Source organism: Notolabrus celidotus, chromosome 20 (genome assembly GCF_009762535.1).
Source record: "Notolabrus celidotus isolate fNotCel1 chromosome 20, fNotCel1.pri, whole genome shotgun sequence".
In the NCBI taxonomy this organism is placed as follows: Eukaryota; Metazoa; Chordata; class Actinopteri; order Labriformes; family Labridae; genus Notolabrus; species Notolabrus celidotus.
This window is the reverse complement of record NC_048291.1, coordinates 5,388,872-5,403,768: the sequence shown is the minus strand read 5'-3', so window position 1 is coordinate 5,403,768 and position 14,897 is coordinate 5,388,872. Positions and strand designations below refer to the sequence as shown.

Here is a 14,897-nt window from a genome sequence, read left to right as displayed (position 1 = left end):
GTCTAAAACAGCTCATGTCACTCCCCTGCTCATTTCGCTACACTGGCTTCCAGTTGCAGCTCGCATCAGATACAAAACTCTAATCATGACTTTCAAAGCAGTCACCAAAACCGCTCCAGTTTACCTGGAACCCCTCATCCAGGTCTACTGCCCTTCTCGCCCGCTACGCTCAGCCTCTGAAAAGCGCCTAGTGCTTCCAGCACACAAGGCCTCAAAATCACTAGCTGGACTCTTCTCTTCTGTTGTCCCTAAATGGTGGAATGAATTGGCCAACTCCATTCGATCTGCAGAGTCCCTATGTACAGCTAAAGACCCAGCTCTTCAGGAAGCACTATGCACTTAGCTAGACTGTTGTCCACTGTTGTCCCCAGTGGCAGATCATGTCTTCCAGCTACAGTTGACTCGCACTGTCCTGCTCTACTCTGGGAACCTGTGTTCAGCTCTGGAGTGACCCAGCACTTGGTACTTTGGTCATTATTGTGGTGTTGACAAGTTCATTGTTGATGATGATAATGGAAGGTCTTAAATGGTTTAGTTGCTTCATTGTAGATGTTCCTTATTTTATTATTAAAAAAATAAAATAAAATCCTTTTTTACTTTTGTGCATTGCCTTCACACTGCTTGGCAGTACCTGCACCCAAATGGACTTGAAGCACTTTGTTACTCTTACTGATCTTGTTTCCTCTTGTCTAGATCTTTGCTTGTGTTGTTCTTGTTCTCGTCGCTTTGGATAAAAGCGTCTGCTAAATGACATTGTAACATTGTAACATTGTAAACCTCTCTGACCTCGTCTTTCTCCGCCCTACGTTACCCTCCAACCCCAGCCGCCCAGAAGGTGTGTCACCTGCAGGGCATCAACGTCGTGGACTTCACCCGAGCCATCCTCACTCCTCGCATCAAAGTGGGCCGGGAGGTGGTGCAGAAGGCGCAGACGAAGCAGCAGGTAAAAGTTCTTGACACTCTCAGATTATCATAAGAAGTCTTTCTACTGTTGCACTTTGACCTCCCTCCTCCTCTCCAGGCTGATTTTGCGATCGAAGCTCTGGCTAAGGCGATGTACGAGCGCCTGTTCCGTTGGATCCTGGCCAGAGTGAACAAGACGCTGGACAAGAGCAAGAGGCAGTCGTCCTCTTTCCTCGGCATCTTGGACATCGCCGGCTTTGAGATTTTCGAGGTAAATCACAAACATTTCTTTCTTTTTTTGTAGAGTTTGTCATTTTTTTTTAATCGCTGCAATGTGTCTCTGCTTCAGGATAACTCCTTCGAGCAGCTCTGCATCAACTACACCAACGAGCGCCTGCAGCAGCTCTTCAACCACACCATGTTCATCCTGGAGCAGGAGGAGTACAAGAGGGAGGGCATCCAGTGGAGCTTCATCGACTTCGGCCTCGACCTGCAGCCCTGCATTGAGCTCATCGAGAGGCCGGTGAGGACCAGCCACTGCGGCAAAACCTTCTTATGTTGAATGTGTAGATTTGATTGTTTAACTTAGAATCATAGTGTACGTTTCATAATGAAGAGAACTCCTGTGATCCCACACCACTTCACGGGATCATGAAACTACATCTTGCACCGATAGGTTGATTCATTGATTAAAAGTACTTCCTTGTCTGCCTCCACAGAACAACCCTCCTGGTATCCTGGCCCTGCTGGACGAGGAGTGCTGGTTCCCCAAAGCCACTGATGTTTCCTTCGTGGACAAGCTCCTGAACACGCACACTGGTCACGTCAAATTCTCCAAACCCAAACAACACAAAGACAAACTCATGTTCAGCGTTCTGCACTACGCCGGGAAGGTGAGCATCCCTGTCTTTAGGTGCATTTCGACTAAGAGTTCCTGGGTGTTTTAGCCCCCAGAACTACTTTCCCTGGAACTAAAAGGTTCCTGTGCCTCCATTGTTGTCTGCGTTTTGACCACAGCTGAAGTCCCGGGTAGATTGTGCAAATCAGGCCAGTGACATATGGAGAAAAAAAAAAGGAAATGCACTACACCACCAGACCAGTAGAGGGCAGTAAAACAAAGACGAATGCCATTCAACACAGATGTGTCATCTGTGTTGTGTATCATTATGAGCAACACAACAGTTAGCCTGTTATCATGAAGAGACTCAGCTGGCGCTGTTTTAGATGGTGCTATATTTCATCACAGATGGATTCACTGAATCAACACGTGAGAGGAGATAAGCGCGAGTAGCAAAGACGTTTCAACACGGCTTTAAAATCCTTTTTAACTCAAAAAGCCGTGGCAGAGATCGGCTGGTGTTTTGGTTTAAACAGCGACCCTGTTAACTGGAGACTTTCAGCCAAGTGCATCCCTCATAAACGTCTTTAGACAAACATTAAATATCTAAGGAGGATATTTTGAAATCTTAATAAACCAGGAACTCCCTCTGTGTTTCAACGGCTGTGTAAACTACAAAAACACTGACACGTTCAGCTGAAGGTCTCCAGTTTACAGGGTCACTTTTAAAACCGTAACACCGGGAGAGACGCATTCATGATGGGTTTAGAGACACCTTTTGTCTGAGAGGGCGTTACTGACTGTATCTTTAAAAATCCCACTGAAGGACCAAAGACCAACATAGTTTGATCAAAAGAGCAGCTGTTTAAGAATGTGCCTGGGCTTCTCTTCAAAAACGTTCTGCTTGTGTTGACTTTGGCGCCCCCTGTGGACACTAGTGGCAGCTTCACAGGGGTTTTGAAGTAGGTGTTAAAGGAAACTAGTCAATTGCGTTTGAAACAATAAATGTTGAAACGTTTTGATCTATTCAGTGATTTATTTCAACTTTTTGAGACTTTATGTGTCCCTAAATATCGTCTTATACATCCCTGTTTTATTGTGATTATGAACATGGATAAATAACTGGATTACTACATTTCCAGGTGGACTATAACGCAGCTAACTGGCTGACTAAAAACATGGATCCTCTGAACGACAACGTGACCGCTCTGCTCAACAACTCCTCCAGCAACTTCATCCAGGACCTGTGGAAGGACGGTCAGTCCTCCTTCAACATCTGTCCAACCGAACTTTGTCGTTGTGAGATTGAAATGTGTGTTGAATCTTCTCTTCTGTTTCAGCTGACCGAGTGGTCGGTCTGGAGACGATGACAAAGATGTCCGAAAGCTCACCAGCCACCAAATCAAAGAAGGGCATGTTCCGCACGGTGGGCCAGCTGTACAAAGAGTCTCTGGGCAAACTGATGACCACGCTGCACAACACGCAGCCCAACTTCGTCCGCTGCATCATCCCCAACCACGAGAAGAGGGTGGGTCATCTTTTCAACCTGCATTGAGCCAAAGTTAAGTGCAGAGAAAATGTTTGTGCATGCACTCAGTGTTTGTTGTTCTGCTTTTGTTATCCAGTCAGGGAAGATGGACGCCAACCTGGTTCTGGAGCAGCTCCGGTGTAACGGAGTGCTGGAGGGGATCAGGATCTGCAGACAGGGATTCCCCAACCGTATCGTGTTCCAGGAGTTTAGGCAGAGGTGAGACAGCTGATAAAAACACTTATGTTAAAGTATGTCTGCTAAACATCACCTTTGTGCTGCTGCTGATTTTTAATCCAGTCTTGACAAATTAAATGTAGTGTTGCAGTTCCTCACTGTGTCCACTGGGGGGCAGCACAACAATTACAAAAAGTTTGGTTTACAGTTTAAAAATAAAACACCTCAACTAAAATGATGAATTACAATTCAATTAAACATTATTTTTTATAAACAGAAAATATTCAGATTATTTCAAATTAAATGAAAGGTTGCAGTTCCTCACTGTGTCCACTGGGGGGAAGCACAAAAAAATAAAATGTTTGATTTACAGTTTAAAAATCTAACAACCTGACACATCAGTTAAAATTATGAGTTATGATTATTTTAAACATATTTTTTTATAAACATCAAATATTTGGATAATTTCAAATGTGTCCACTGGGGGGCAGGACAAAAATATTAGATTTTATTTTACAGTTTTAAAATAAAACCACCAAACACATTGACACTTTTTATAAACATCAAATACAATTTGTAGAATATTTCTTTTCCAGATTTCCAGAAGTGCACCAGAGGTAATATTTAGTTTTATACAATTAATATATACAATTTTCGATTTGTATCTGAGACAGATTTTGAAATTTTTCTTTCAGTGCTTATTTTATTCCCCTCTTTCGTGCCTTTTAAAAAGTTGATTTAATTTATTATTCCCTTAACATGAAACTTAGTCGACAGCTCTATAACCATTGTGTCTTCTGTGTTCTTGAAGATATTTTATATTTGTTTGTTTATTTTTTGTATGGACCTGAAGAATATTAAATCATGCTGCACTAACTGAAGTGGATTGTATGTAGATTAAAAAAATCTGGTGTTTATCTCCTGCTTTTTTAGATATGAGATTCTGGCTGCGAATGCCATCCCTAAGGGCTTCATGGATGGAAAGCAGGCGTGCTCTCTGATGGTGAGCTGCAACAAAATACACATTTTTGTATCCTAGAATAATTTGAATACTGAAAGCTGAGTTTAAAATGCCCGTAGATATGCTGGAAACTTTTTATAACTTCTCTCCTTCTTCCTTCAGGTGAAGCACCTGGATCTGGACACCAACCTGTATCGTATCGGTCAGAGTAAGATGTTCTTCAGGACCGGAGTCCTGGCTCAGCTGGAGGAGGAACGAGACATCAAACTCACCGTCGTCATCATCGCCTTCCAGGCCCAAGCTCGAGGTTTCCTGGCCCGAAAGTACGATGAACCGTCAGATATCTGAACCCAGTCGTCTCACGGCTTTTAAAGCTCAAACTGAGGTTTCGCACACGCTAACGTCCGCTCTGTCTTTGTGTGTTTTTAGAGCTTTCAGTAAACGTCAGGCGCAGCTCACCGCCATGAAGGTCATCCAGAGGAACGCTGCTTGCTACCTTAAACTCAAGAACTGGCAGTGGTGGAGGCTCTTCACCAAGGTCACACACACACACACACACACACACACACACACACACACACACACACACACACACACACACACACACACACACACACACACGCATGCATTAACAGTTGCATAAACATGTTCTATGTTTGAGTTTTCCATGTTTTTAGGGTAGAATAAGTTGTTAAAGATTTAAAAAATCTATAGATTTAGCTCAGCTAGTGCTTTAAACTCCAACAGCATCATATTTTTTAGCACTTCAATACATGAGGAAGTTTTGCAAACTCAGAATAAACAAGTTATCTGAACGTTAGAATCTCAATATCTGTCTGGGGAAATGTAGTTTGCACAGTTTTTCAGTGTTTCTATTCTTGTGAGACTTTACAGTGATGCAAAATCTGACACATGTGCATAGAAGACTAAGTTGGAGATGTGTGGTGTGTATTTCTGTGGTTCAGGTGAAGCCCCTGCTGCAGGTAACAAGACAAGAAGAGGAGATGGGTCAGAAAGACGAGGAGCTGAAGGCAGCTAAGGACGTGGCGGCCAAGAGCGAAGCGGCGCTGAAAGAAATCTCCCAGAAACACACCCAGGTGAGAGGACTGTAGTTGTTTTTATCCCAGTACTTTAATCTCAAAGTGTAGCTCTAGAAACGACAGCGTCCTTTGTGTGTGTGTGTGTGTGTGTGTGTGTGTGTGTGTGTGTGCGTGTGCGTGTGCGTGTGTGTGTGTGTGTGTGTGTGTGCGTGTGTGTGTAGCTGGCAGAGGAGCGTGCCCAGCTGGAGACGAAGCTTCAGGCGGAGACGGAGCTGTACGCGGAGGCCGAGGAGATGAGGGTGAGACTGGAGGCAAAGAAGCAGGAGCTGGAAGAGGTGCTGCATGAGATGGAGAGCCGTCTGGAGGAGGAGGAGGAGCGCGGCACCTTGCTGCAGCAGGAGAGGAAGGACCTGGAGCAGCAGCTGCAGGTGGACACACGTTGTTATAAGTTAATAAGACATTTGTGCATCTCTGTGGTAGTGTTGTTCCTTCTCGTATTACAAGCCTCTTGGACCTGATTGTTAAGTAAGTTTCGCTGATGTTTTCAGACCTACAGCTTCTTGCCCTCTTGAAATCCCCTTGATTTTCTGCCTTCATTTAACCCTGCGTGATGTTTCCTGCAGATGATGGAGTCTCACATCGCAGAGGAAGAGGACGCCAAGCAGAAGCTGACGCTGGAGAAGGTGGCCGTGGAGGGGAAAGTCAAGAAACTGGAGGACGACGTTCTGCTGATGGAGGATCAGAATAACAAACTGCTTAAGGTATTAAAGAAGCAGTTTCCCTTTGTGCTTTGTGTCTCATGCACATTTGTACTGAGTTCTTGTGTCTGTTTTCAGGAGCGTCAGCTGCTGGAGGAGAGGATGGCTGATTTGGGATCTAACCTGACAGAGGAGGAGGAGAAGTCCAAGAATCTGACCAAACTTAAAGCAAAACACGAGTCCATGATCTCTGATCTAGAGGGTAAGAAAACCTTCTGCTCATTTATTTTTATTAATGTATTCATTAGGTGCAGATTTAGCCTTAGATTTAGTTGCGTGCCCCTATAGGGGGCGGCCCGAGTTCCATTCCAGCCTGCGGCCTCTTTCCCATAGTGATGGGAATTCCGGCTCTTTTTAGAGAGCCGGTTCTTTTGGCTCGGCTCACTACAAAGAGCCGGCTCTTTCGGCTCCCAAGTGGCTCCTCAGATTTTTTCTTGTTTGAATGACTGTATTACCTAAAATAATGTCAAATTATATGTAAAATGAATTACTAATGTAAAAAACATACATCATATGAAATGTGCATCATTTAAAAGGCTTTATTTATATTCTCAACATGGAGCAGAGTTCTACAGAAATTAAATTATAAAGTACAAAAACAAGACCCCTCACAATTAGACAAAAAGGTCCAATCTCTGATTGTATGTATATTATTTACACCTTCATTAACAGCAGGTTACCTTGACTGTCTTTATTCTTCACTCATTGCACTGATGGATAAACACTTCTAATGTCCATGACCTGGATGACTGAGAACCTTCACAGACACTTCTAATGTGCCTTTGCAGGTTTTTTGTGGAGCCTGATTGATGACACTTTCACCTTGCAGTCTTCCATCTGCCGTTGAACAGTCTATGCCTTTTAAATGTGTCTAAAGTTTTCTGTGTTTTCTGCAGTCACTTGTTTTCTCACCTTTCCAGTGCGTTCTCTCTGTCGCGCACGTTCTCCCTCTCGTCTGTGTCTCTGACCCCTCCCCTCCCCGTTCTGCTCAATGTAGACACGTGATTGGTCAAGACGCCACCATGTCTTGACCAATCACGTGAGGCTTTCACAGAAAAAGACGAGGAAAAAAAACAAAAACGGCTCCCTGTCAGGAGCCGGCTCCCGTCGTTCACTTCAAAGAGCCGGCTCTTAGAGCCGGATCGTTCGCGACCGACACATCACTACTTTCCCAAATGTCATTCGCACACTCTCTCCCAGTTTCCTACTCTATCCACTGTCCTCTCCTCTATCAGTAAAGGTGTAAAAGACCTAAACATATAACTTAAAAACAAGAATCAATAATAATAATAATGTATTTATTATTAAGCACTCAAAGTTATAAGGAGCTTCAAAACGCTCTTTAAAAAAGATTAAGAAATACAAATTTAAAAAGGTGTATAACATTTATTATTATTTTATTTTTATTTATTTTTATTTTAAGTGTCCTTTTTTTTCTGTTATTGTAATTATTATTCATACAATTATTTTGATTTCTTAATTAAACTTTCTATTTAATATTTATTTTGTATTATTTGTATTATCTTTTGTTTATTTATTTTTCTCTAAAGTTAACTGTATGTATTTCTATTGTTCTTATTAGTACTAATTAAATCATTTTGATTTGTTAATTAACTTTTTTATTTTTTATTTCCTATATATTTATATTATTATTTTTTTTATTATCATATATTTATTTATGTATTTATTTATTCTCTTTTTTGGGCTATGGACTTTAAAATTGCCTTGAATTTGAACTAGATAATAAGTAAATAAAGTAAGATGGAATAAGACTCAGTTAAAGGCAGGTTTTGAGTCTCTCTTCTCTCTTTGCTCATTAAGGTGAGGGAGTAGTGGGAGGTAGAGTGTACATCCTAACCCAGGCATGTCCAAAGTACGGCCTGGGGGCCAATTGCGGCCCAAGGTCCATTTATTTATGGCCCCAAGCTTCCATCTCAACTTGTGTTATTCATAGCAAAGAAATGAATCACCTTCTGAATCATCTGTACATTTGCAGTTTCTTTCAAGCACACAAACAAAACTAAAGTCAATCCAGAAATGTCTCAAAAAGCTTCATATGAACTACTTGTTGAAAAGCCAAAGGACTGGGAATTCTGCAAGACGGCAATAAAGAAGAAACACAAGAACTCTTAAAGCTGTCAGGTTTTCAAATTCATGTTTTTATCTTGATGTGAAAATGTTCTTGATGAACACTAAAAGTTCAGAAGACACAAAAAAAGGACCCAAGACAAGATCAAAATTATGAAATTGTGCAGAAAAGGCAAAATTTGGTGCATAAAAAAAATGTTCCAAACTCAGGAAAATAATTATTTTGTTCTTAAAATGTTGTCTGCTGGTTAGAAAAGTCTTAAAAACAACATGAAAAAGAAGTTTGATGAAATCCAGATCGTGATCCTGCCATAGGAAAATAATGATACAATTCCCACATTGCCCGACCCTAATGAAAAACATTTTCCTCCGGAAGAAGATAAAGTTTGCTAATCTTTACATGGTACTTCCTAGTTACTGTTTTATTGAGAAAACATTTAAAATAATTGTTATTAAATAGATATTTCATATATAACTTTTTTTATTCCAAAGTCTCAGTAGGAGTCACTGGCCCTGAGGTATTCTGACAACATCATATGTGGCCCTCTTTGAAAAAAGTTTGGACACCCCTGTCCTAACCCATGGGGGGCTTTGTCTGTCTTAAAATAAAGCATAATTAAAAAACTCAAATAAGTGTCCATCTTCTTCCTCTGTGTGTGCAGTGCGTATGAAGAAGGAGGAGAAGGGCCGTCAGGATGTGGAGAAGGCCAAGAGGAAGGTGGAGGCAGAGCTGACCGACCTCCAGGACCAGCACGGGGACCTCCAGGCCCAACTAGCTGATCTCCAGACCAAGCTGGCCGTCAAGGAGGACGAGCTCCAGTCCACACAGGGCCGGTAGGAGGAACTACACAAAGATACAGCTTTCAGTCACATTTAGCTTTTCTTATTCTCTCAGTAAAAACTCTTCTGTGTCCCCGCCCACAGTCTGGATGAGGAGACTAATCAGCGTGGAGCGGCGGTGAAGAAGGTTCGAGAGATGGAGGTTGTGATCTCAGAGCTGCAGGAGGACTTGGAGGCGGAGAGAGGAGCCAGAGCGAAGGTGGAGGCAGCTCGTCGGGACCTCGGAGAGGAGCTGAACGCTTTGCGCACTGAGCTGGAGGACAGCCTGGACACCACGGCCGCCCAGCAGGAGCTACGGTGAGATCATCTTTGGGGTGTAGAACAATAAACAACAGTATCATCTGCGTAGAGGCAGACTTCCCGGTCTGACTTGTATTTTTAGACCGGAGGTTGCCGCTTGGTTATGATGTTTTGTGTTTGTCTGACTGGCAGGGCAAAGCGTGAGCAGGAGGTGGCCATGCTAAAGAAAGCCATGGAAGATGAGGGGCGGGGCCACGAGGCCCAGGTCCAGGACCTGAGACAGAAACACAGCCAGGCCGTGGAGGAGCTGAATGAGCAGCTGGAGCAGGGCAAGAGGGTAAAAAAAAAAAAACGCCCACTGCTGATTTATGTTGTTAGATTAGATAAAAACAAAAACATTTATTGTCTCTCCGTCGACTCAACGTGTCTCTCCGTCCAGGTGAGAGCTGGTCTAGAGAAGGCCAAGCAGGCTCTGGAGAAGGAGAATTCAGACCTGAGCGGCGACCTGAGATCTATGGCCAGCGCCAAACAGGACGTGGAGCACAAGAAGAAGAAGGTGGAGGGTCAGCTGAACGAGCTGCACACTCGCTTCCAAGAGAGCGAGAGGCAGAAGACCGAGCTGGGGGAGAAAGTCTCCAAGATGACGGTGAGTCAGGACTTTAGGACTGATTTAAAAACCAGAGCAGTGATTTGGTTTTAAGCTGAACTTTTGCTCGGGTCTGAAAACGCAACAACAAAAGTTTCATTCATCTTTGCTGAATTGAAAATGTTTTATGTCTCATTTAATGCTAGAAATTAAAGTATTTTGTACTCAAGTTCACGCCTCGTCTCCTTTTCTCCAGATGGAGCTGGACAGCATGTCGAGCGTGTTGAACGAGGCCGAGGGAAAGAACATCAAGCTGAGTAAAGACGTCTCCACTCTGTCCTCACAGCTCCAAGATTCACAGGTGAGTAACTCCCCTCACATCTCATGAAGACGCTTTATGGCCCTGTCACACCTTGACGATTTAGCCAGTGTATGCCGGCGTGTAAAAAAATTGGCAATACACTGGCGTGTGTCGCATAAAATAAAGGTAAGTTTAGTATAAGTTAAGAGCACACTGAAGCACGCTGGTATACGTCACATAAGCAGAATATGGATCATACGTCCGGCATACGCCTGCCATAAGTTGTAGGTAAGTTATGGGATGGTTGACACACGTTCACACACGTAGAGCTGTGTGTCTGCTTGTGTGTGCGAGTGAGAAGCCTTGGAGCCCTCACTCAGTGTCAAATAGCAGAGCCTCTGAAACAGAAGCTGAAGCCAGCTTGCCGAGGTCTGCTGGTGTTCAACGATAAAGCTGCTGTTGTTGAATGAAATGAAGTTCAAAATGTTCAGTTTTTGAAAGCACTGCAGTCAATAAGTGTAACTTGTTGTAAAGAGCAGAGGTTGTGTTCCTGCTGGTTTCACTCCTCTCATTATGTTCTTACAAAGAGAGACTGCAGAGTTTTTAATAACACACACCTTTTTTAATCACCAATGAAGTGCATCTAATTTCAAAATGTATACATCGTCATTAAAGGTGACATATCATGCAAATTCAACTTTTTAATGGTTAATGGCTACAAACCCCCCGAAAATGAAAAGAATCCATTCTGCCCCTGTTCTGATTTCTCCACCTTTCTGTAAATGTGTGCTGAAACCAGCCGTTTCAGTTTTCAGTGTTTTTCATACGACACAACGACATCCAGTCTGTCACGGAGTCAGAGCTCGGAGCTTGTTCAGCCTATAGACTGTATGAAATACAACTCAACCCCTCCTCTGTTTTTCATTCCCTGCACACTTGTGTGCTAACAAGGAGCTTAGGAGGGAGGCATGCTAGTTGTAGGCTGTCTTAATAAACACAAAGGTCGGTTTTACTCCCCACGTCTGCAGATTTGAAGATCTAGTGGATGATTTTTATTTATCATGTATAAGTGCTAGCGCTAGTTAGCATAGCCACATAGCTACATGTTAGTAGCTGTGTACCAAGACACACGTCGACATACTGACAAATAAAACAACAAGAAACACTAAATCTGTGACCAATCGTTCAGAAAGGTCCTGCTGCAGGCGCCTCTCCGTCAGGATCAGATTCTGGATCAGATTCAGAGGGTTGAAGTAACGCGGGTCTGTGAGCAGCCGTGTGTATTCAGCCAGCATGTAAACATTAGATCAACGTGCCGGAGAGCCGAGGCCACACCCACTTCCTGAGGGGGCGTGGTCAGAGAGAAAACAGACCGCTCTGAACAGGGCTGAAGAAGAGGGTTTTTCAGGCATGCCAAAATCTGATTTCAAAGTGTTTTTTGAGCATAAACTTTAAAGACATGTTTTGGGGACCTCTTAGACCAATATATTTTGATGAAAAAGAGCGTAATATGTCACCTTTAAAGAGAGGCAGCCTTTTTATACACTGCCATGCGCTTTGCACAAGTGGACTATTCGTTGGGCATAAGTTATGAATATGCTATGTATACTGCAAAAATGGAAAATAACATCAGCGTATGTCAGCGTTTTAGAGGCATTTTGATACGTCAGGAAAACGTTGGCTAGATGATCAAGGTGTGACAGGGCCATTAGTCACCAATTATACCATTTGGAGAAGATGCAACTTCCAGATTTGCCTGAGTCAAGTCTCAAAACCTTGTAAAGACCTTAAACATCATGAAATCTCACTCATTTTTAATACTCTCAGTTCACACCAAAGTCCTTTTTCCTCTCCAGGAGCTGCTGGCAGAAGAGACCCGGCAGAAGTTGAATCTGTCCGGACGTCTGCGTCAGATGGAGGAGGACAGGAACGGCCTGATGGAGCAGCTCGAGGAGGAGACAGAGTCCAAGCGGGGGGTGGAGAGGCAGGTCTCCACCCTCAACATGCAGGTGAACAACTTACATATAAATCTGAACGTTAAGGAGAAGGAGAAGCTAAAGAAAGCTGCAGCTTACCATGGTTGAAGACTTATTAATGTTCCTGTGTGACGTCCTCTCAGGTGTCCGACTACAAGAAGAAGCTGGATGAGATGTCGGGCTCAGTGGAGATGTTGGAGGAGGGGAAGAAGCGTCTGCAGAGGGATCTGGAGGCAGCAAACAACGACTACGAGGAGAAGGCGTCGGCCTACGACAAGCTGGATAAGAGCCGGAGTCGGATGCAGCAGGAGCTGGAGGACGTCCTCATGGACCTGGACGGACAGAGACAGCTTGTGTCCAACCTGGAGAAGAAGCAGAAGAAGTTTGACCAGGTGACACTCTTAAAAATGAATCCACAAGTGTGTAGTGTCCCTTTTTGAGTTTACATCTAACCTCCTGTGATCTGCTGTGTCGGTCAGATGTTGGCAGAGGAGCGTGCAGTGTCCAGCAAATTTGCAGAGGAGCGAGATCGAGCGGAGGCAGACGCCAGGGAGAAGGAGACCCGGGTGTTAGCTTTGGCCAGAGCTCTAGAGGAGCACCAGGATGCTCTGGAGGAGTCTGAGAAGATGATGAAGAGCCTCAAAGCTGAGATGGAGGACCTCGTCAGCTCCAAGGACGACGTGGGAAAGAGTGTAAGAGGATTCTTCTGAACAAAAACAATCATTTCAAAGTCAGAGTGAATTCTGTTCTGATGTTTCGTCTGTCTGTCGTTAGGTTCACGATCTGGAGAAGGCCAAGAGGGGCCTGGAGGCCATGGTGGAGGAGATGAGGACACAGATGGAGGAGCTGGAGGACGAGCTGCAGGTGGCTGAGGACGCCAAGCTGCGTCTGGAGGTGAACACTCAGGCGCTGAGAGCTCAGCACGAGAGGGAGCTGCACGCTCGGGACGAGATGGGCGAGGAGAAGAGGAAGCAGCTGCTGAAACAGGTAGAGTGAGACCAGCTGCGTCTCTCTTTATACATACTGTATGTTTAGACCTTAAATGAGGCGGTCTGGTTACAATTTTTAGTCCAAATGAAGAAATATGACATTAAAATGAAGAGTTTAAAGAAATGTTGTCTCTCTCTGTCAGGTGCGTGAGCTGGAGTCTGAGCTGGAGGAGGAGAAGAAGCAGCGAGGTCAGGCCTCAGGCAGCAAGAAGAAGCTGGAGGGGGAGCTGACGGACATGGAGGACCAGCTGGAGGCCACCAACAGGGGGCGTGAGGAGGCCATCAAGCAGCTGCGCAAGATCCAGGTGAGCAAAAACATCAATCAATCAATCAATCAATCAATCAATCAATCAATCAATCAATCAATCAATCAGACTTTATTTATAAAACACTTTTCATACAATGACATTGTCACACAAAGTGCTGTACATACAAACAACTTAAAATCAATTTTTTTTTAAATTAAAAAAGGAGAAAGATGCTAGAAAATAAAATGCTATACTTAAAATAATACATAAATAAATAAATAAATAAAAAATAATTTGAGGAAGAGCTCTCATGATATCTTAATGAGGAAACATAAGATGTTAAAACTCAACACAGGAAATGAAACTCACCCAAAATAAAATAACTTTCTAAGATTAATAAAACACTAAAATATTAAATCATTAAAAGAAAATAAGATGCTATACTTAAAACAAATAAATAAACAAATAAATAAATAAATAGAATAAAATATAATAAATAAAGAGTGAACTAGATAATAAACTAATTAATTGATTAAATTAAATAAAAAGTGACTAAAAGTTGAACTAGATGATAAATACATTTATACATTAATGTTAAATAAAACTGTTATAAGAATAAAACTCAGTTAAAAGCGAGAGTACAAAAAACCCATCCAGTTTAATGCATGAACCTCCTCTGCTCTCCTCACAGGGCCAAGTGAAGGATCTGCAGAGGGACCTGGAGGACTCACGTGCAGCTCATAAGGAGGTCCAGACCTCAGCCAGGGAGGCTGAGCGCAGATCCAAAGCAATGGAGGCGGATATCGTCCAGCTGCACGAGGTGAGAACACGAACAACACAGCAGTGAGTCTCTTTACACGCTCTGACTTCTGACTCTGACCTTTCGCTCTTAGAACATTCATACTTACCAACGATCAGGGCATGCATCTTAAATCTCACCCTGCTTTAATATCATCTTGTTTATTTGTGTTCTTGCGTGTCTTTTTACACATTTAAAGGTGACATATCATGCAAAATCGACTTTTTAATGGTTCTCTACCTGAAATATGTGTCCCTGGCATGTCTAGAAACCCCCCGAGAATGAAAATAATCCATTCTGCCCCTGTTCTGATTTCTCCACCTTTCTGTAAATGTGTGCTGAAACGAGCCGTTTCAGACTTCCGTGTTTTTGTTACGTCACAACAATATCCGGTCTGTAACAGAGTCAGAGCTCGGAGCTTGTTCAGCCCATAGACTGTATAAAATAATACTGAATCCCCCCTCCGTTTTTCATTACCTGCACAAATGTGTGCTAACAAGGAGCTTAGGAGGGAGGCATGCTAGTTGTAGGCTGTCTTAATAAACACAAAGGTCGGTTTTACTCCCCACGTCTGCAGATTTGAAGATCTAGTGGATGATTTTTATTTTCCATGGAAAAGTGATAG

At 43.2% G+C, this 14,897-nt stretch overlaps 1 protein-coding gene across 1 annotated transcript in view; it reads left to right on the top strand.

The window, feature by feature from the left end:
- Positions 1–14,897, top strand: part of LOC117832672 (myosin-11-like) — a 39,877-nt gene that overhangs the window by 18,954 nt on the left and 6,026 nt on the right. The window contains exons 13-37 of the mRNA XM_034711899.1: positions 825–943; positions 1,022–1,174; positions 1,253–1,426; positions 1,623–1,796; positions 2,884–2,998; positions 3,082–3,269; positions 3,367–3,488; positions 4,380–4,449; positions 4,570–4,730; positions 4,837–4,945; positions 5,373–5,504; positions 5,669–5,875; positions 6,071–6,208; positions 6,284–6,407; positions 8,956–9,127; positions 9,218–9,430; positions 9,566–9,710; positions 9,813–10,019; positions 10,216–10,320; positions 12,117–12,269; positions 12,380–12,628; positions 12,716–12,928; positions 13,011–13,223; positions 13,369–13,530; positions 14,165–14,293. Coding sequence (XP_034567790.1) covers positions 825–943; positions 1,022–1,174; positions 1,253–1,426; positions 1,623–1,796; positions 2,884–2,998; positions 3,082–3,269; positions 3,367–3,488; positions 4,380–4,449; positions 4,570–4,730; positions 4,837–4,945; positions 5,373–5,504; positions 5,669–5,875; positions 6,071–6,208; positions 6,284–6,407; positions 8,956–9,127; positions 9,218–9,430; positions 9,566–9,710; positions 9,813–10,019; positions 10,216–10,320; positions 12,117–12,269; positions 12,380–12,628; positions 12,716–12,928; positions 13,011–13,223; positions 13,369–13,530; positions 14,165–14,293 — 3,947 coding nt within the window. The remainder of the gene's footprint in view (positions 1–824; positions 944–1,021; positions 1,175–1,252; positions 1,427–1,622; positions 1,797–2,883; positions 2,999–3,081; positions 3,270–3,366; positions 3,489–4,379; positions 4,450–4,569; positions 4,731–4,836; positions 4,946–5,372; positions 5,505–5,668; positions 5,876–6,070; positions 6,209–6,283; positions 6,408–8,955; positions 9,128–9,217; positions 9,431–9,565; positions 9,711–9,812; positions 10,020–10,215; positions 10,321–12,116; positions 12,270–12,379; positions 12,629–12,715; positions 12,929–13,010; positions 13,224–13,368; positions 13,531–14,164; positions 14,294–14,897) is intronic.